Genomic DNA, 20,214 nt, shown 5'->3' on the forward strand with positions numbered 1-20,214 from the left:
ACAGACACAGGGACTTAGGTCAGCAAGAAAGGAGTGCATAAAATTGAAGCGAATTCACCCTTGGGATCAGTTGGAGTGCTGTTACAATACCACTCCAAATATTTTCCACACCTGGAACCTCAAAGGTGTTCCCAGATTCTCCTCAGTTGCTCTGAATTTTAGTTTCAGAAGCATCACTTCATATGTAGTATATGGACTAGCATAGTAATTTTCTAAAATTTTGGTCTCAGGGTGCCTGGGTGGCTCAGTCAGTTAAGCCCCCAACTCTTGATTTCTGTTGAGGTCATGATCTCACAGGTCCCTGGGATCAAGTCCCACATCTGTGCTGTCAGTGCAGAGTGCTGAGCTTGTCAGCCTGCTTGGGATTCTCTCTCTCCCTCTCTCTCTCTGCCCCTCCCCCACTTGCTCTCTCTCTCTGTCTTTCTCTGTCTCTGTGTGTGTGTGTGTGTCTCTCTGTGTGTGTGTGTCTCTCTCTCTCTCAGAATAAAAAACTTAAAAAATAACAAAATTTTGGTTTCATGATTCCTTTTATATTCTTAAAAACTAATGAGGACCCCAAAGAGCTTATTTTTATGTGGCTCATATCCATCAAGATTTGCTGTATTTGAAATTAAAACTGAGGAATTAACAAATATTTGAAATAACAATAACATTTCCATTACATGTTAACTTTAATATATTTTATGGAATCTAACAATATCTTCTAAAACAAAAAGTTAGTGAAAGGAGTGGAATTACTTCACATTTTTGCTAGTCTCTTTGAAGTCTGGTTTAATAGGTGGCTGGATTCTCACACTTGCTTCCTCACTCAGTATCACCGGAGAAGGTCAAACCTCAGGACCGACAATTGTAAAGGGCAAGAGTGGGTCATTCATTTAAGAACTGCATTTGGGGAAGTTTGGAGATGTTCCCTAGCTGGCCGCTGGGGCTTGAGTCCTCTGCCCACAGCTAGATACTCACTTTCTAAAACAACCGGAAAGGCTCTTACCAAGAGACTGAACGAAGCATAGCAAAACTTGAGATGATTCAGGACATTTACAATGGAACAAAGAGGAGGAAAAATAAAGATAGCATTCTCTAAAAGTGAAGTACACTGAAGCCCGCCACCCTAGAGGAAGGTTCCTGTTTTGGTAATTGTGTAGGTCCTTGGCCTGTCTGCCTGCCCTCTGCTCACTCACCCTACAGGAAGGCCTGCCTGTAGCCTGCTCGAGTGGGACCTAGATTGAGACTCTCCACTGGGGTAAGACCAGCTGCAGAAGCAGCCTCCTCCCACTGCAGTGGAAGTTCACACCATCTACAGTCACCAGCACGTGACTCACTCCCAGATACAAGCGATACCGCGATACCACGCGTCAGAAGACACCTAATGAACATCAAGAGCAGAGCATGAAGGAGAAGGGGCAGAGGTGTCTGATCCCAGAGCACGGACAGACAACCCAGGGAACAGAAAAATGGATTAACTGTAATGAGGCAGGGGAGGAAAAACTTTCTCTCTTCCCTTCTTGGTTCTTTGGTTGGCCTCATAAATCAACATGAGACAGTTTAACTGGAGGACAAAATTTTAGGGTTGTTCATACAGGAGCTCATAAAACTACAAGACTCAAAGAAGTGACCAAAGCTGACTAAACTTCTTTGTTTGCCTTTTGTTTTTTATTATATTTTAAAATATTAAAATAACAAAATATGATAAAAGTGAGAATCTACATGTATATAAAGCAAACACAAAAATATTAAGTAAATAAATAAATAGATAAATAAATAAATAAAAGCTGACATTTCCTCTACCCCCAAATGCTACTACCTAGAATGTTGGGAAACAATTCTCCAAGGATTTCTCACATTTCTCTAAGTCTTCTGACAGATTTTCTTTCAGTTCAGCTTTTCAAAGATGTATCTCCTTTTGGAGCAGATTTATTTCCTAACAAGGATAATAAAGATTGTTAGAAATAACCCATCAACCGGATCAAAGGTGGGATGCAGAGACTCGCAGCACAGTGAAGCAAGGCTTTAATCAATGTTCTTACGAGAGTGGGCGTCTGATGGACAGGCACACTCGGGGCAGTTACAGCAGACAATTTATCTCCTAGTGTGCAAGTCCGTCCCCTGGTTCCTCATTGGCTGAGTACTACAGAGGTTACAGCCTTATCCTGACATCACCTATGCCCATGTAAGGCAAAAAGTAGTCTGTTTGGAACAAATGTGCATTCCCTGAGCTGACCAGAGACTTTCAGTCCCTCCTATTGACAGACATTTAGATTTTTTCCTTTCTTTCTACCATTAGCAATCCTATCTGCCTTACTGCCCTCTAGAATGTCCCTCTCCTTACCCCATAATCACTGTGAGTCTCCCGAGTCCTCTCAAGTCCAGGAGTTGTCTCATTGTTTCCTATCATTCTAAACACTAGTCTGTTATTCTCATAACAGGTCTCTCTTCTCAGGGTTTCATTAATCTATTTATCACATTCTATTTTGTATTACTTGTTATTATTGCATATGCTCTTAACCAGAGTATAAGCTTCCTCATCTAGTATTTATTCCGAGATCTCTCTCTCCCACTTCCGGTATGCAGTGGCCCTTAAAATATGCAGATGTGCCCTACATTTCAGACAGGAAAAATGGTTTGAGTTGTTTTGTCAAGTGGCTAAATTTAGTCAATATGATTCACCTTCTCCTTTCTTTTCTATTAATTCCTTTCCCTGAGATCTGTCCTTATTCATCCAGGTAATACTTCTCAAGAGCTCACCTGTGCCAGGTGCCAAGTTTGGTGAGACTGCTGAGATGAGCAGCTATAGGTCGCTCACAATGACCACACCCTTTTTCCATTCTTCATGGTTTTTGTCTTACTCCAGTCTTGTCTTGCACTTTACTTTTATGGGAGAGCCAAAATAACTTCCAAGCTACCCTTCCAGGTTTTTGGCTGAGGTCCCCCCAACAGCCAATAAAAATGTTAACAGGAGAAAAAGACGTTTAGTAATGAAAGGGCGGACCTGCGCCTTCCGACTCCATCTTGTTCTGTGTCCTCCACCTTGAATGACTGTGTCCCCGACATGCCCCCTTTCCCCGAAAATCGCAGAAACCTCAGACCACGCCTCCTCCCCTTGAGTAACCTCCCGCTCACCCGTTCAAACTTCCTGATCAAAACACGCCGGGCGACCTGCGGCGACCTGCGAAACAGGACTCCCACCCTTCCCCAGCCAATCGGCTGAGGCCACAGCCATTACCTCACCAACTGCCCCTAGACCCCTATAAAACCTTCGTGCTTTTGAAACTCCCTCTCTCCGGTATCTCACGCTGCGTCGTGCAGGTAGGGGATTGAGTTCGAGCTAGCTCGAATAAAGGCTCTTTGCTTTTGCATGGGACTCGGCTCCCTGGTGGTCTTTGGGGGTCACGAATTCTGGGCATAACAGTAACAGGTATACCTCCTGTATACATGGGGAGACCCAGGAAAACGGCATCACTCCTTGAAATGGCGCAAGTCACCACCTTAAATATAATGTCCACCTGTCGGCAAATGAAGATTATGGGGGCTTTCAGATGAAGCACAGTAAAGATGGATGAGATTGTTACCATATTTGTTGTTACTTTGTCGACAAGAAGTTTCTAGAGTTTTAGAGTTCTTCCTTCTCTTCCTGGGGAGACACCCTTACAAATGGACATTCCCTTAAAAAATGCAAATGTTTCTTACAAAAGGGTAACTTTTACTTGTTTTTCTGAGCTCCTGTCCCGTTTTTGTTTTGTTTTGTTTTAAATAATCAGCCTAAAATAACCCTAACAGGCATATTTAAGGGGCGGCAAAATTTGCTCACCTTCACTCTTCCTCCAGATGAGAGGTCGCAGGGATGGGGGGCAGAGGGCTGTCCCCACAGTCACTGTCGGGCCTCCTGAGCAATCCTGGAGGTTTGCCCAGGCCGGAGGCCCAGCGACTTTCGGGGAACGTCCCTACCGCCGGGATATAGCCTTCGGGAGCCCCCCCACACCCTCGTCCTCCGCCTGCACCTGGGGCCCCAGGGCTCTTTCGGGCCGGAACCCCAGTGTTTGTGCCGTCGAGGAAGAGCGGACCCGTTTTCCCGAGCTCTCGCGTTTGCGAGCCACTTCCGGTTGCGAGCGGCTCCGAAGCGGAGGGCGGCAAGGGGCCGTGGGGCCGCGGGACCGCGGGCTGGTGCGGATCTCCGGCCCGGGCTGTGGCTGGGTGTTGGGGGGGCGGGGGGGCGTGCGGAGTGAGGTCGTGGTGAACAGAACGGGTATTAAAACAAACCCGGGAGCAGCAGCAACGCAGGGAACGAACTGGGGCCGGGAGCGCCGAGCAGGATGCTGACCGCCTCCCTAGCGCTCGGGGCCACGGCCCGCGGGCTCCCGGCGTCCATGGAGACCACGCTGAGGGTCCCAGCACCCGGCGGTTCTCCTGTAGGACTCCCCTGCTGCACCTCGGTAGCAGCTCCCGGGAGACTTGTTCCCACGACTCCTGGTGCAGCACCAGCCACTGCTGCTTCTCCGTTTTTGTTCTGTGCGCCATTTAGTCCTCGTGGACCCCCCCTTGCTCACGCGGTCTCAAAATAAGTAAACATTAAAAAAAAAAAAAAAAAAAAAAAAAATCACTGTGCCATAGTGGCACATTTTGGAGCAGCCTGCTCTTGTCCCCTGTGGAACACAGTATGTGCTCAATAAATGTTTGTTGATCATTAAACAAATCAATAATAGGTAAAAAGTCTTTGGCATCATAGAACTTACTCTCACAGAATTAAAGTGGTTTGGAACCTGGAGAATGGGAGGTACCCGAGAGCGAGAAGCTCTTGATGAGGCTGTCCAATAAATAGGAATATAATGTGATGCACCCATGTACAGTTTTCTAGTAACCACAGTAAAAAAAGACCGGTGAAAGTAATTTCAGTAATATATTTTATTTAAACCAGTATACCCAAAATATTAACATCTAATATAAAAATTAACCAAATATCTTACATTTTCATACTAAAATCTTTGAAAGCTGTATTCCTACTTATTGCACATCTCAATTCAGATATTATATTTTCATTGAAAATACTTGATCTATACTGAGATTATACAAAATTTAAAATGCTAAAAGTAGATTCACATATCCAAATATACTTTAAATATATCTAAAGGTTTTCCAATAACTGAATTATGTTTTAAAATTTAATTAAAATCAAATAAAATTCAGATTGCAGTTCCTTAGTTGCATAGCATATGCACTTGGTGGCTACTACAGCGGACAGTGAAGATCCCAATCAGAAAGTCTACTCATGGTAGGCCAGGGGGTAAAGGAGAGGGTAGCACCACACGTAAGCCAGGGAGGGAAGTGTGCATTCTTATATGCAGTGTAAGCTCTTTACACAAGTCACGCTGGAGGGCAGATACCTCTGGTCCTCAACACTGAGGTATGGCTTTCTAAAGCAGACTAATTCTTTAGCATGATTGCTGTTTAGATTTTAGGTTCTGCGGGAATCATTTTTTAGGGGTGGGAAAAGGGTCTAGCAACGCTGGTCACACGTACCATCTCTAAGTAGAATCTTACTGTGTCTGATTAAGAACAGTCCTGGAAATCAGATTATTTTCCTACAGATCAGCTGTTCTCAACTGGGGGCAATCTGACCCCTCAAGGGGGCATTTGCTCACCCACCTAAGTTTTTTTTTTTTTTTGCTTGTCACAAGTAGGGGGTGCTAGTAGGATCCTGTGGGTGGAAGCCAGGGAAAATCCTACAGTGCAGGGGACAGGGCACCACAGGGGACTGTCTTGCTGAAAATGTCAATACAACAAGCCTGAGAAACCTTGCTCTAGAGAATCTGGGTAAGAAAGACTGAGAACCTTAGTATAAGCAACTCTCTTGTGGGATCAGTAATGGGAGAGCAGCTTGTTTTGTTCAAGTATTTCAAACTTTCTAGTTGTGTTTTCATTATTGGACTTTCTGATTATAAATAATTTCATGCTCAGGAAGAGAATGGAGACCTGGTCGATAAATGGTATGCACTGTGCTCCTAAGACTCATTGTACCTTCGTATGGCTTGTATCGTACCACCCAGGCTCAAATGTGACCAATGCCAGTATTAGATTACTCGCCGCTCTCTTGTTCCTATCACCATCTCTTATTTGAGATTTGTTCTTTTCCCTACACCCTTGTTCCTTTTTATTCTCTTCCTTCCATCCCTCTCCCTGATCTTATTTCTCCCTTTTCACTGATGCCCATCCATTCCTCCTGGAACCCCACCTCCCCTGCACTTGTCCATTTCCTCCCCTCAAAGCTGCTGGCTCCTCATTCAAAATCCCCAGTTCACCACCACCCCCATCTGTGGCTGAGAGAGCTGCCCCCCCCCCTCCGTTTAGGGGCCTTGGACAATCACAGCTGTCTTGTCAGTTCACAAAAGCTTCTGACTACAATCCTCACCACTTTCAAAAAAAAACACAAAACAAAACCCATAAACAAAATAAAATACAATCATTCTCTCTCGAAAAAGATGGGAGGAGCAACGCACATGCTTCTGAGGTAACCGAGAACCTGGGCTCCTCTAGATCAGGTGCTGTGCACGGAGGGTGGTGGGTGGCTCCACAGGGACCCAGTGGTTCTGATTAGTGTCTAGCAGATAAGTTCTCTTCTGCTAACTTTGGGCTTGGGTATCCAACTCTAAGACTAGGACAATTCTTTGTACTGACAGGTATTCACAACTATCTGAATAGAATGTTCTAGCATAGAGAGGATAAAGGCAAACCAGTCTGTCATGTCTTTACCAATTTTAAGAGCCCTAATCTTGTGGCAACCAGGATCATCTTTCTTCCCACTGCAGAAGCCTCTCTAAATTCTAGATCAGGATCTGCCGACAACTCCCGTGCACGTGTCTCAGCAAGACAAAAGGTAAAGGGGGAAGCTTCACTCAGTAAGCATTTAACTTTATTTTCAAAATAAGACATTTTTAATACTAGAGATTTAATGCTTTACTTTTCTCTGAGGACCATTAAAAAATCTTTTGTCTCAAATGCCTAAAATATTGCCCAGATGATTATTATAAAAACCAAGTAGGAGCGTGAAGCTTGAGGTTTTAAAATTTTCTACCAAGTATGTTCAAAAGACATAAAAGCCCAGTTTACCTTTATGGAGCCACAAGGAATGGCCTAAGATTCATCTCCCAGTGGTAGTAGAGACCCAAAACGGACTGTGGTGGTTTAACTAGTCGAGCACAATACAAAAGCAAGGATGTCTGACTATTGTCTTCAGGCAGAGATTCGGTCACTGCCTGGTTGTTCTGGTAAGGCTATTCCTAAAACCAGTGGGCAGTTTGATGGTGTACATCTGAATGCGCTGGGCCTCTGGCCACAATTTCTGTCATGTCATTAAAATTCTCAAATTAGGGATGTAAAACTGTTGCAAGTACATTAACCGCTAATATATTTCCAAGCCAAAAAGAAAAAACTTGATTATAATTTAGCCTTTTAATTTAGATTAGGTTACTGTGTTTACTTTAATAGTCTTCAATCCTCCAATTATAATAGACTCTTTCGCTAAGGCTGAAAAGGTGCTATAAAGTTATTACTAAATTACTTTCTTAGGGTGTTTGCATTTTATCTGTTGCTATTGCAGCCTCCTCAGGTATCTCTTTTACTACCTTCCTGAACTCAGAATCACAGGATGTCAAAGCTGGGAAATACCTTACCAGTGATTGATTAGGACAGCAATACCCTTTAGAACTTTCTGCAGATAAAAATGGTCTATATCTGTGTTGTCCAATCCAGGTGCTACTAGCCACACGTGGCTGTTGAGTACTTAAAATGTCACTAATGAACAGAATTTTCTATTTTATTTCAGTTAATTTAAGTTTATACAGCCATGTGTGGGTGACTGGCTACTATACTGGACAATACAGTTCTAGACCGATCCCTCCCATGTCCTTCAGTTTACAGTGACGGGAGACTCAGGAGTGATTTATCCACATTATAGATGCCTCATACACCATCACCCCCCTCCTTCCCAATAGCTCCTACTTATCACTTAACTGCTTTCCTTTCCACTGGAATGTCTTCCTTAGCCCGCTATCTTTCCTGATGGTTTCCTCTTTTTCAGCAATGGCAAACAAATTCCACAAAATGATTGTCCTCCCTACTTTAAGATAAAAATGAGATTAATATTTAGGCCATTCTAGCAGTAGTGGTGGAAAATAGTATTTAGTTATTAATTTCAAAAGCAGCTTTAACTTAACACAATGTATCTGGTAGGTTTCTGCTGTGTCATCTGCATGCTACAGAATGGGAAACGAAGGCAGAGAAAAATCTGAATGTTTAGGGGCACACAAGAGGCTCAGCTGGTTGAGTGTGTGATTCTTGATTTTGGCTCAGGTTGTGGTCTCATGGTTCGTGAGTTCAAGTCCTACGTCGGGCTCTGCACTGACAGCACAGAACCTGCTTGGGAGTCTCTCTCTCTCTGCCCCTTCACACTTGTGTGCGCCTGCTTGGGATCTCTGTTTCTCTCAAAGTAAATAAACTTAAAAAGAAAGTGAATGTTTGCCCAAAGTTGTACACTGAACGGTCAAGTAACAAGGAGAGCTGAGAAGTAGCATTTGCTGCCTTTCCACCAAGAAAATGGCTATTTTGGGCTGCAAGTCAGCAGTATGTCAACAGACAAGGCTTTCTGAAATAACTCTTAACTCTTCCCAAGAAACTGAACTAATTTAGAAATAAAAGGAAACTTTCTCAGGTAGATTCTCTGGTGCCGGAGAAATGCTTAATGACGACTGAAGCTTTGCCCGCATTCAGGTTACTCAGTGTCTAAGGCGGATTCTGTGGGAACTAATGAGGCCTGAGGAGCTAAGAACGGTTCCTTCACCATCTTAGTAGAGCTTATTTGCTGTATGAATTCTCTGATGTCTGATAAGGGCCGAACTCACGCGGAAGGGCCTCCCGCACTCCTCACATTCATAGGGTTTTTCACCTGTGTGGATTCTCTGGTGCTGAATAAGACCTGTGCGCCCACTAAAATCTTTCCCGCATTCTTCACATTTATAAGGTTTCACTCCAGTGTGTACTCTGTGATGTCCGAGGAGATGGGAGCGCTGAATGAAGGCCTTCCCACATTCGTCGCACTTGTAGGGTTTCTCTCCAGTGTGAGTCCTCCTGTGTTTGCTGAGGTCTGAGCTGTGACTGAAACTCTTCCCGCAGTCCTCGCACGTGTAGCGCCTTCTTTCCCTCTGCGGCCACTCCACTCTGCCCTTGCTTTCAGTAGCATCTCCGGGTTCAGGAGGCAGAGGAATGTCTTTGTTAAGTCTGTCATTTACCTTGCCAAGGAACTGTGTGTCCTTGGGCGTATCTTCCTTCTGGGACAACACTTCATTCTTAGTGCTGGTTTCATCACCTGTAACCAAACACAAAGGTGTCCTAACCTAAGTTTGAGAAAGAACACATGAACGCTCTAAGTGTGTTATAAAAGTCACATACAATGCACAAACCAGAGATTTGGTGCCATCAAATCATACCGACAATATAAGGAAGAAATTAAGAGGCGAGCAGGGAGGCTGGTGGCAGGGTTATTTGGGAAGAGATTGAGAAGAGAGAAGGCAGTGATGTGGAGTGAAGGGTCACCTGGCAATCTCGTGCACAGAGTGCTGAGCGGTAAATGAGGACTACGGATACGCTGGGGATAACGAAGACGGACAGACAGGGGGTCAGAGAACAGACGGGGAGGGAGCTGAGACTTTGGGAGAAACATGTCAGGGCCTGAAACATAGGTGGTTAAGTGGGAGAAGATAGTGGGATTAGGGATCTGAACTGAATGTAGTGAGTAGGAACCATCAGAGAAAGGAACCGTATGAAGGATAATAATCAGTTAAAAGCAGGTTGAGAGCATGCAGGGCAGGAAAAATAGAGGAAGTGACAATGGATGGTCTGGTGTGTGTCCACACTCTCATCTCCAGTGCCAGCCCTGAAACGTTGATTTGCATCAGAATCACATGGATGGCTTCTTAAACCAGAATACTAGGCTTCCCACTCAGCTTTGATAAAGCTGGAGTAGAGCTCAAAAATTTGCATTTCTAACAAGTTTCCTGGTGGGAGAGATACTCCGGATTCAGGGACCACATTTTGAGAACCAACGGCCTAGGTATTTTTCAAGGTCCAACTCAAATACTCTCTCCTCCAGGAAGTCTTCCCTAAATCTCCCAAATTGGCTCTTTTCCCTCTTCCTGATCACTATGTCCTTCACCTCATGCTTTGCATACAATAGCACACAATAGCAAGTACTCAGTAAATATTTGAGTTGAACTTTGTAAGAAAATAGCTGTTTTGATGATTTGGAGGGGGTAGAAAGTGTCACCTATTCAGTCATGCTGTAACTACCATCTCAATGAACCTAGGAATCCTAACAGTGCAGCTGTCATTTAGTTAGTCCTCAGGGGCTCACTTGGCCTGAAGGAAGCAGCAGCAAGAGCTCCCAGGGCATCTCAGTGCCTGGGTTGGGCTGGAAACTCTGGCTCGAGTGGCTCACTGATGCCAAGCCACGAAGCCCACTCTTCACTGTCCTCACCGTGTCCCCCTTGCTCCCAATCGTCCTCAGATCTGTTCCTCCTGAAAAATCAGTTTTTAAAACCAGGCAGTAGACTTTCTCAAAGTTTGGATATTTGCTCGAAGATGATACTGTTTTGGAATGTAAATGCCGTGTTATCTTTGGCTGGAAATTACAAGGACTAAATTGGAGCCAGAAGATCAAGAGTCCAGTCCTGGAACTGATCAATGTTTAAATTCTGGCAGGTGAGGGGCGCCTGGGTGGCTCAGTCGGTTGAGCAGCCGGCTTCGGCTCAGGTCATGATCTCGTGGTCCATGAGTTCGAGCCCCGCGTCGGGCTCTGTGCTGACAGCTCAGAGCCTGGAGCCTGTTTCGGATTCTGTGTCTCCCTCTCTCTGACCCTCCCCCATTCATGCTCTGTCTCTCTCTGTCTCAAAAATAAATAAACGTTAAAAAAAAATAAAAAAATAAAAAAAAAATAAATTCTGGCAGGTGGTTTCCTTGGTTTCCTTCTCACCTCTGAGCCTTCTTTACCCATTGTTTGATCAGATGAGGGAAGATAGGATAAAGCATTTGTAAAAGTATAACGTGTGACAGAAGTATTGCTAGGTTAGCAGGGTAAGAGTGATCAAGCAAATCATGGAAATCAGAGACACCTCCTACCATGAAAAGAAGTGTTCTGAAACATCAGCAATTAGCCTCAACAGCTTCTTTACATATAGCTGTCACCAGGGGCTGGCTTTCCTGGGGCTGACTGATGAATATTAACAACAACAACAACAAAAGACACAGAGTTTGCCCTAAATGGTCACTTCACCATCTTCAGTGTAATCTACCAGTCCTCAGGATAAGTCTCTCCCCCACAGCTTTGGGAGAAATCCAGAGAAAAATCTCATCAGGACTTCAAAAGGTTTTTTTGTGTTTTTTTTTTTAATACAAGGTCAGCTTTTTTTGGTCAGCAACTGAAATTATAATCCTCTCCCTTAGATCTGCAACCGAACAATATAAAGAATATCGTATGGACATTGTCAAATGTGAGCTTTTTCATCTCATGGACCTCAGTCTACCTCTTGGTCAACTGGAATTCAGGGTCTTGTTTATGTATCTCTTCTAAGTGCTAGTCTCAGGCTAATAGGATTCCCAGAGACCTTTTTTCAGAACGGACAAAATGAAAAATACTGGGTTGTGACATCTTCTGCCAGGGCTGTCCTTCCAATGTTATTTTGGCATGTGTAATACCTAGAGTCCCTATTAGTTACAATCTGAGATTCACCCAGCCCTGCTGGTCACTGAGAGGAGATGTCCACAAAGCTCATTTGATCACCATGCGTACAGCTTGCTTGACAGTCTGGGGAGAAAGAACAAGGTTAAATGCTGAGTGAAACTGGAACAAACTGTCATTTCTTGCTAATGGAGAGTCAGTGCTGTAAGTTAATAGCATGCCCAGTACTTCAAAATGAAATACTTTAAAAATGTGTTACAAAGAGGGGCACCTGGGTGGCTCAGTCGGTTAAATGTCCCACTTCAGCTCAGGTCACGATCTCACAGTTCATGGGTTCGAGCCCTGCATGGGGCTCTGTGCTGACAGCTTGGAGCCTGGAGCCTGCTTTGGATTCTGTGTCTCCCTCTCTGTCGACCCCTCTCCTGCTCACGCTGTTTCTCTCAAAAATAAATAAACATTAAAAAAAAGTCTCTCTGTTTAACAATAAATTATTTTTAAAAGATAGTGGCTTTTGGGTATGTTATTGTGATGACTTTTAACAACCATTCTGGACCAGCAGGCAGGAGGCCCAGCCTGACTATAATCTCAGCTCTGCCTATAACTCTGGAGACTCAGACAAGTACAACCACTGTGGTGTATTTCTTCACCAGTAAAATGAGGATGTGGACCAGATATTACATGCTTTTAATAAAGTTGAAAGACATGTCTTAAAATGTATTATGATTTCTGCAGGGTTTTTGTTTTGTTTTGGTGGGTTTTGTTAGTTTTTTGCTTCTCAGTTTTGGGGAGTGTGGTGGTGGGGACACAGATAAAAACTGTATATGGCCCTTGGTGCTGTATCTTAGAAAAAAAGTCCTACTTACACTGTTCAGTGCAGACAGAGAGGATTCTGTAAGAATTCTCAGACCTCATAGAATAGCTAGATTTCATAAAGCACCTTTCAGTAGATTATATTAAGGGAAGACAATTTCTATTTTCCCTTGACAAGTTATTTTGATAGTAGCACGTAGGCAAACCTCTACAATTTTAGGTTTAGGAACTGTATTTTTCTGAATTTATAACACGTGGAGGGAAAGTAGTCCGGAGATATGATTAAAAAAACAAAGAAAGACCGACCATCTAGAACTTAAAGTTTTGCAGACTATCCATCATAAGCAATAATTCTGTGTTCTATACTGAGAATTTAGCATGTTAACATGTTAAAATATTCTTGTGACCTATCTGTTAAATTTGTTTTGAAGATTTTAAAAAAATGTTTTTTAATTTATTTTGAGAGAGAGAGGGAGGGAGGGAGGGAGGGAGAAAGGAGTGGGGGAGGGGCAGAGAGAGAAGGAGAGAATCCCAGCAGGCTCCTTGCCGTCAGTGCAGAGCCCAATGTGGGGCTCAATCTCACCATGAGATCCTGACCTGAGCTGAAGTTGGATGGTTAACTGACTGAGCCACCCAGGCACACCAGTTCTTTTTTTTTTTTTCCCCTAATTTATTTACTTATTTAGGGGGAGAGAGAGAGGGAATCCCAAGCATGATCCATGCTGTCAGTTCAGAGCCTGACTCGGGCCTCGATCCCACGAACTGTGAAAGCATGACCTGAGATGAAATCCAGAGTCAGGAGCTTAACCCACAGAGCCACCCAGGTGCCCTCTTACCAGTTCTTATCTTGTGTCTCAGCACGGGCCGCCACCCTCTTCTGTGTCTCTTACTTTTCTGACAGTCCCTGATCTGTCTCCTTTACGGAATCCTCTTCCTCCACCCCAAATTCACATGGTGGCGTGCCTCAAACATTTACATGTGCCTCTCTTCTCTTCACTTGGTACGTTCTTCTTGGTCAATTTCATCTACAGCCATGTCTTCTATCATCTACTCGGGGGCAATTCCCAAATCCCTTTTCTCCTCCCACATCTTCCTCCTGTATCTAGAATCATATTTTAAATTGTACTGCCTACAGAATTGTATTTGGATGTTTCAGAGACAGCAAATTCGTATGTATAAAAACCGAATCTACTCTTAAATCTTCACATATAGATACATCCACCTTCTGATTTTTCTCTCACTCACTGACACCATTATCTGCCAGCTGCCCAAGTCGCAAACTTTGGTTTTATTGTAACAGTCCCCCACCACCAATATCCAGTCAGATATGTTCATTAATAAATGAATAATATGGATCTCTTGAATTTCCTCTTTCCTCTCTCCAGCCTTAGTCTACCATGCTCTATATCTGAAAGTGGTCTCCCCTCACCCTGCCCTGTGTTTATATCTTTTCTCCTTACTATAGTTGTGCACTCATTCACTTACAGGCTTTGGAAAATAGAGAAGAATATGTCACTTGTGATTTCATTAGCTTCAAATAATCTTTGACTACATTTGGAGATATCATTCCAGTGTTTGCCTTTGTAACTTTAAAAAAAGTAGAATCACTGATAGTGATTTTTAAAAACTCAAATCAGGGGCGCCTGGGTGGCTCAGTTGGTTAAGCATCCGACTTCAGCTCAGGTCATGATCTCACGGTTTCTGAGTCTGAGCCCCGCGTCAGGCTCTGTGCTGATAGCTTGGAGCCTGGAGCCTGCCTCGGATTCTGTGTCTCCTCTCTCTGCCCCTCCCGAACTGGTGCTCTGTCTCTCTAGGTCTCTCAAAAAATAAATAAGTGTAAAAAATATTAAAAATAAATAAATAAAAACTCAAATCTGTGTCACCCACTTCTCTATTTAATGTAACAGACCTCCATCTGTGATAGGATGAAGTTCTGTTCCTCAGCATGGTATCCAGGAACTTTCACCATTGGCCTTGCATTTTTCCCTTCTACAAAATTCTCTTCATCAAAATCAAAAACACCTCACAGCAACTGTTGTTCTTAGAATGCTGCTTTCATGCTGCTTCCCCACCCCCCACACTGTTCTCTCTGCCTGGGATGCTTCCCTTCCCACCCATGTGACCATCTCAGCTCAAGCAAACCCACTCTGACACTCCTGCAGGCCAACCACAGGGACAGCTGTCCTGTTTTGGGCAGGTTATAGCATAATTGCTCACTTCTCTGTTTCTTGAAGAGGAGTCTGACCCTTGTATTCCTAACATCTAGCATGGCCCCTGGCATATCGCAGCTGCTCAACAACGTTTATAAAAGAAGAATGAACAGAAGAGGAAGTCTCAGTCTCACCTTCAAAGCTAACCAATATCCCACACTGCACTCGCAAGCACTAAGAGACTCTTTTAAGTTATACATCATTGAATGCCATCTTTCCAGGTATCAGCTAGAAAGATCTTCACTTAAAATCATTTTTCAGATTAGACAAATCACCTGGCAGGGAGCCTAGAGAATGAGAAAACCATACTGGTAAAACTTATAGCAGCGAGAATGAATCCATAACAGACTGGAGTATAAATACTGCCCCAGGTGGGAAGAGCCTCTTGAGAAAGGACAGAGAGCATTGGAAAAAAAAAACCAAAACAAAAAAACAACAACAAAAAAAACTCCAGTGTTTGGGCAAAACTGGGATTTAAAGTTTGTTTACTTTTGGGTGCCAGGGAGGCTCAGTCAATTGAGCATCTCTTTTTTTTTTTTTTTTAATTTTAATTTTTTTTTAACGTTTATTTATTTTAGACACAGAGAGAGACAGCATGAACGGGGGGAGGGTCAGAGAGAGAGGGAGACACAGAATCAGAAGCCGGCTCCAGGTTCTGAGCTGTCAGCACAGAGCCCGATGTGGGGCTCGAACTCACGGACCACGAGATCACGACCTGAGCCGAAGTCGGACGCTTAACCGACTGAGCCACCCAGGCACCCCGAGCGTCGGACTCTTGATTTCAGCTCAGGTCATGATCTCACGGTCCCTGGGTCTGAGCCGCACATCGGGCTCCATGCTGACAGTGCAGATCCTGCTTGGGATTCTGTCTCCTTCTCTCTCTGCTCCTCCCCCACCTGCTCATGCTCCCTCTCTCAAAACGAATAAATAAACTTAAAAAAAAAAAAAAAAGTAATTAAGGGGCACCTGGGTGGCTCAGTTGGTTGGGCGTCCGACTTTGGCTCAGGTCACGATCTCGCGGTCCGTGAGTTCGAGCCCCGTGTCGGGCTCTGTGCTGACGGCTCGGAGCCTGGAGCCTGCCTCGAATTCTGGGTCTGCCTCTCTCTCAGCCCCTCCCCCACTCATGCTCTGTCTCTGTCAAAAATAAGTAAAAACATTAAAACTAAACATAGGAGGAAGAGATGCCAATAGCACACGTGCACACAGAAAAGGCCACGTAAAGACACAGCAAGTGTGTGAGTCAAGGAGGGAGGCCTCACCAGACACCAGGCCCGCTGACACCTTGATCGTGGACTTCCAGAACGGTGAGAAAATACACTTCTGTGTGTAAGTCACACAGAAATGGTGGTATTCTGTTTCAGGAGCCCTACTAGACTAATACAGAGTGTCATACAAATTCTCCTGCTCCAAATGTAAATTTAAGAGAATTCAGAACTAGAATAATAACAGATAGATATTTAAGATAATATTTATTATTAAAGTGTTTATTTTAAGAGAGAGAGAGAGAGAGAGAGAGAGAGAGCGCGCGCGAGAGCAAGCATGAGCAGGGGACAGGGGCAGAGACAGAGAATCCCAAACAGGCTCTGAGCCCTGAGCAGTGCTTGATCCCATGAACTATGAGATCATGACCTGAGCTAAAATCAAGAGTTGGACGCTTAACTGACCTAGCCACCCAGGTGCCCCAGAAATGTAAGGTATTATTAACTCGAATGAGTATTTAAATTCCATCCCCCATCCACTGGGCCAAGTAGCAGCTTTTAAGTCTAATGAAAAAGTAAATTTTCATAATTCTTTCCACGATAAGGCAACACTAGGAAGGGAGGTAAAATCTTCCAGAGTGAGGTGGAGGATAAACAGGAAAACTCGAAAAGGAGACGATCAGAGTGAGAAAGTTCCTGTCCAACACAAGGAACCACATCTTCCCTCACACACATAAAGTCTTGCTCCTTACCATTCCTCTGGGGATCCCCAGATTCCTGCTCCTCGTGGATCTTCTCGGGATGGAGCCGGACAGTCAGTGACTCATGGGGCCTTCCCAAGGGGGCCAACTTGTCCAAGAGCGTGTCCTGTCTTTCTGAATTGGCTGGGACCTGGAGACAATGAAACATTGGCTGGGCTGGTAAAAGGCAGATTTTGTGAAAGAACTTAAAGACCTTTAGAGAAAAGATCAAAAGAAGCATTTGTCAGGGACAGGAACACAAAAGGGAAAAATTCTCATTCAATTGCAAATGGCAACAAATGACTAATCTCTGTACTTGAGGCAAATTCTCACAAGGACCCGCAGAAGTGCAGGATCACAATCTTGGGATTTGGAAAGAATCTTAAAAATTATCTAGCCCACCTTCCACCAAACTGGGGCACTTCTATAACTCCTTTGTCCAATATGATAGCCACAAGCACAACGTGCTTACTGAGCACTTGAGATGTAGTTAGCAGGAACTGAGATATGCAAAGGGTAAAATACACAATGAATTTTGAAAATAATACAAAAAAGAATGTAAAATAGCTCATTTTTTATAGTATCTACATGATTACTTTGGGATAAATATATATATTATTAAATATAAGGTTACATATATATAAAAGTATATATATATGTGTGTGTATATATATATGTATATACACACACATATATATATATACATGTGTATACACACACACATACATATATATACACGGTTTTTTAGTATTTATTTTTGAGAAAGAGACAGAGTGTGAGCCGGGGAGGGGCAGAGAGACGGAGACAGAATCTGAAGCAGGCTCCGATGCTCTAGATCACCAACCAGGTTATTATGACCTGAGCCAAAGTCGGATGCTTAACTGACTGAGCCACCCGGCGTCCCGCTTTGGGTTAAATATATTTAATTTCACTTGGTTTCATTTTTTAAAATGTAGCTACTAGAAAACCTCAACTACACATGTGGCTCACAGTATAATTCTATTGGACAGTGCTGTTCTGTAACATTCTTGACATCTACTTGAACCCACCTTAACTATTTTCCTATGAAAAGAGAGGGTTTTCTCATTTTTAAAAAAAAATTTATTACCAGGTAGCCCATTTCTTAATAGTTAGCTGTGAATTTTGGAGACTTCTTTACCTCTGATACCTATTTGCCTTCCAAACTGATTCGGAATCCGTCCCCGGCGTCTTTACTGAACTACACTTGCGTTATTCGACATCGGCAGCCAGGTCCCTCCCTAAGCCTTGTTCTCCTCTAGGGTAACATATGCAATACCTTCAGGTGTCCTTTCCCATGCCTTTTCTGCTTTGGCTCGGTCCATACACCCTCATCTCTCACAGCCTGGGCACTGTCCCCTTCCCACCTGCTTCTGAGGCTCATCCAGCTCTCTCTCCAGGTCCTCCAGCACGCTCACCGCCTCCTCCCCAGTGTTTGGATGGTGCGCCTGCACCCACTGCTGCAGGTCCCTGGGAAGAATGCTCAGGAACTGCTCCAGCACCAGCAGGTCTAAAATCTGCTCCTTGGTGTGGCACTCCGGCCTCAGCCACCGGCGGCACAGCTCCCACAGCCGGGTGAGAGCCTCCCGGGGCCCGGGTGCATCCCGATAGCAGAGCCTCCTGAAGTGCTGCCGGAACACTTCCCTCTTGCGGGGGCTGTAGTTTTGTGGGCCGGGGTCCCGTCCCCGGTAACGGTCTTCCGCCTTCGCTACCCCAAGTCCTCTTTGTCCCTCGGGTTCCAGGGCTGCGGCCATTCTGGGCTGTGCTGGAGGATAATCGTCTCTGGGGCGGATTCAAGGCCGGTCTCTGGGAAGCTTGTTTCGGAGAGAAAGTTGGAGGCGGAGAAACGACGGAAGGTGCAGCGAGCGCAAAGCCACGCTACCCCGGGCGGCCGGCGCCCTCGAAGGCTGCGCGGACGCGTGCCGAGCGGGGCTGTCCTCTCTCCGGGGCTCGGGGGCAGCGGACGCTGCTTACGCAGCCCGGAGCCACAGGTGCTCACCTGCACGAAGGTCGCGCTGCTCACCGGGTTGCGTACAGGTTACCCGGGAGCACGCACGGCGGCTGCACAGGCCGCCGCGAAACACACGCCGCCCGGGGCTCCGCGGCTGTGGGGACCCGCCCGCGACCCGCCCGCCCCCGGCCCCTTCCCCGTACAGGACCCAGGAGCCAGGGCGGACTCACCTCGCCCGCGCACACGCACAGGGACCACCGCCGCGATCTCCCGGCGGCCCGGAACAAAGGCTGGAACCCGGCCGGCCAATGGCGTCGGCCACGGGCACTTCCGGCCGCTCTAGGCAGCCTTGCCTCTGTGGCGGCGGCCGCACCTCCCTGCCCGCCTTCCGGGGAGGACCTGGCGGACCAGCGGGCCCTGGGCGGGGCCCGCGGCGCGTCCTGCCAGTGCTTTTTAGGTTCACTTATTAAATACGTGGTATGAAAAAACAATGCATTCACATCGTTCAGTATTTAAGAAGAGTGTTCTCCAGCATTTAGTTTGACAGTGTTTTTCGGGACACGCTCACGGGTGGGTAGGCGCATCCGGCAGGTGCACGTTCCCCTCGCTTGTCTCCTCTTACCAACTAATACTGGAGATTGTTCGTAAAGGGCTTCCTGCAGCCTCCGGCTTGCTTTTTTCTTTTCCTTTCTTTTCCTTTCTTTTCTTTTCTTTTCTTTTCTTCCTCTATTTAAACAATTGCATTGTACTCAGTTGGTCGTATGTGCCGTCGTTTATTAATAATTACCCCGTTGATAGTCATGTAGGTTTCCAATCTTTTCTTTTACAAACGCTGCTGCAATAAGTTACTGTAAACATATTTCTGTCTCATGTGTAAGGTTATTTCCATAGTATATATTCCTAGAAGTAGAATTAGTGGAGTATAGAGGAAGGGTATTCGTACTTTTGTAACTGGTAACATTACCAGTCATGAAACCTAGTAGAGATGTTCTGGTTTACCTATATTTGGCCATATAATCTTGTAAAATATTTCGATGTTTGCTAATCTCTTGGGTTAGAAATACATCGTTGTTGTTGTTTTTTTTCCCCTCTTTCCCTTTCTTATACAAACCCTGATTATTCACCTACTATGCCAGGCACTGTTCTGGAAGCTGTAACTATAACAGAAGATAATGCCCTTGCCTTCAAGGATTTTATAATTTAGTGTGTGTGTGCTTGTACATATGAGGTAGGGAGGCAGGCAATAAAAAAATGAGAAAAACGTATAGTGTATTAGATGGTGGATGTTACTGCCAAGGAGAAAATAAAGGAAATACGAAGTTTGGAGGGAGAAACAAGTAATGCAATTTTAAGTAGGGTGGACATGGAGGACCTCACTAGTACATTGGCATTTAAGCAAAGATTGAGGGAGATGGGTGAGTGTGTCATCAGGGTAAATTTGTTTCAGGGAGAGGATAGCAAATGCACAGGCTGGAGTGGAGTGTATTTGAAATATTCTAGGCACAGGGAGGAGGCTTATGTGTCCAAAACTAAGGGAAGAAAAGGGTGTTGGGAGTAGAGAGAGGGA

The 20,214-nt window shown here is 44.9% G+C and overlaps 1 protein-coding gene across 5 annotated transcripts; it reads right to left on the reverse strand.

The window, feature by feature from the left end:
- Nucleotides 1-6,367: 6,367 nt before the first annotated feature.
- On the reverse strand, nt 6,368-18,974 carry ZSCAN16 (zinc finger and SCAN domain containing 16). 5 transcript variants are annotated; one of them, XM_078446503.2, is made up of 4 exons: nt 18,878-18,964; nt 18,064-18,695; nt 16,691-16,829; nt 6,368-9,352 (listed from the first exon to the last, which is right to left on the reverse strand). In XM_078446503.2, exons 2-4 carry the CDS (start codon nt 18,448-18,450, stop codon nt 8,832-8,834), a joined length of 1,047 nt encoding a protein of 348 aa, XP_078302629.1. In that variant the 5' UTR covers nt 18,451-18,695; nt 18,878-18,964; the 3' UTR covers nt 6,368-8,831. The 5 variants fall into 5 exon arrangements, 4 of the variants coding, with proteins under 4 accessions (XP_078302629.1, XP_078302630.1, XP_078302631.1 ...); XR_014137679.1 differs by lacking the exon at nt 6,368-9,352 and adding exons at nt 11,852-13,631; nt 14,874-15,873 and having other exon boundaries at nt 18,064-18,974; XM_078446504.2 differs by lacking the exon at nt 6,368-9,352 and adding an exon at nt 10,987-11,845 and having other exon boundaries at nt 18,064-18,974.
- Nucleotides 18,975-20,214: the final 1,240 nt, after the last annotated feature.

Source organism: Panthera onca, chromosome B2 (genome assembly GCF_046562875.1).
Source record: "Panthera onca isolate mPanOnc1 chromosome B2, mPanOnc1 haplotype 2, whole genome shotgun sequence".
Taxonomy (NCBI): domain Eukaryota; kingdom Metazoa; phylum Chordata; class Mammalia; order Carnivora; family Felidae; genus Panthera; species Panthera onca.

What these genes read in the sequence shown, in the direction of transcription:
- ZSCAN16 (XM_078446503.2), bottom strand. Translation starts at nt 18,450, where the DNA reads ATGGCCGCAGCCCTGGAACCCGAGGGACAAAGAGGACTTGGGGTAGCG. An exon ending in TGGATGAGCCTCAGAAGCAG is followed by an intron (nt 16,830 to 18,063) that starts GTGGGAAGGGGA and finishes CATTGTCTCCAG; the next exon opens with GTCCCAGCCAATTCAGAAAG. An exon ending in TGGGGATCCCCAGAGGAATG is followed by an intron (nt 9,353 to 16,690) that starts GTAAGGAGCAAG and finishes GTTTGGTTACAG; the next exon opens with GTGATGAAACCAGCACTAAG.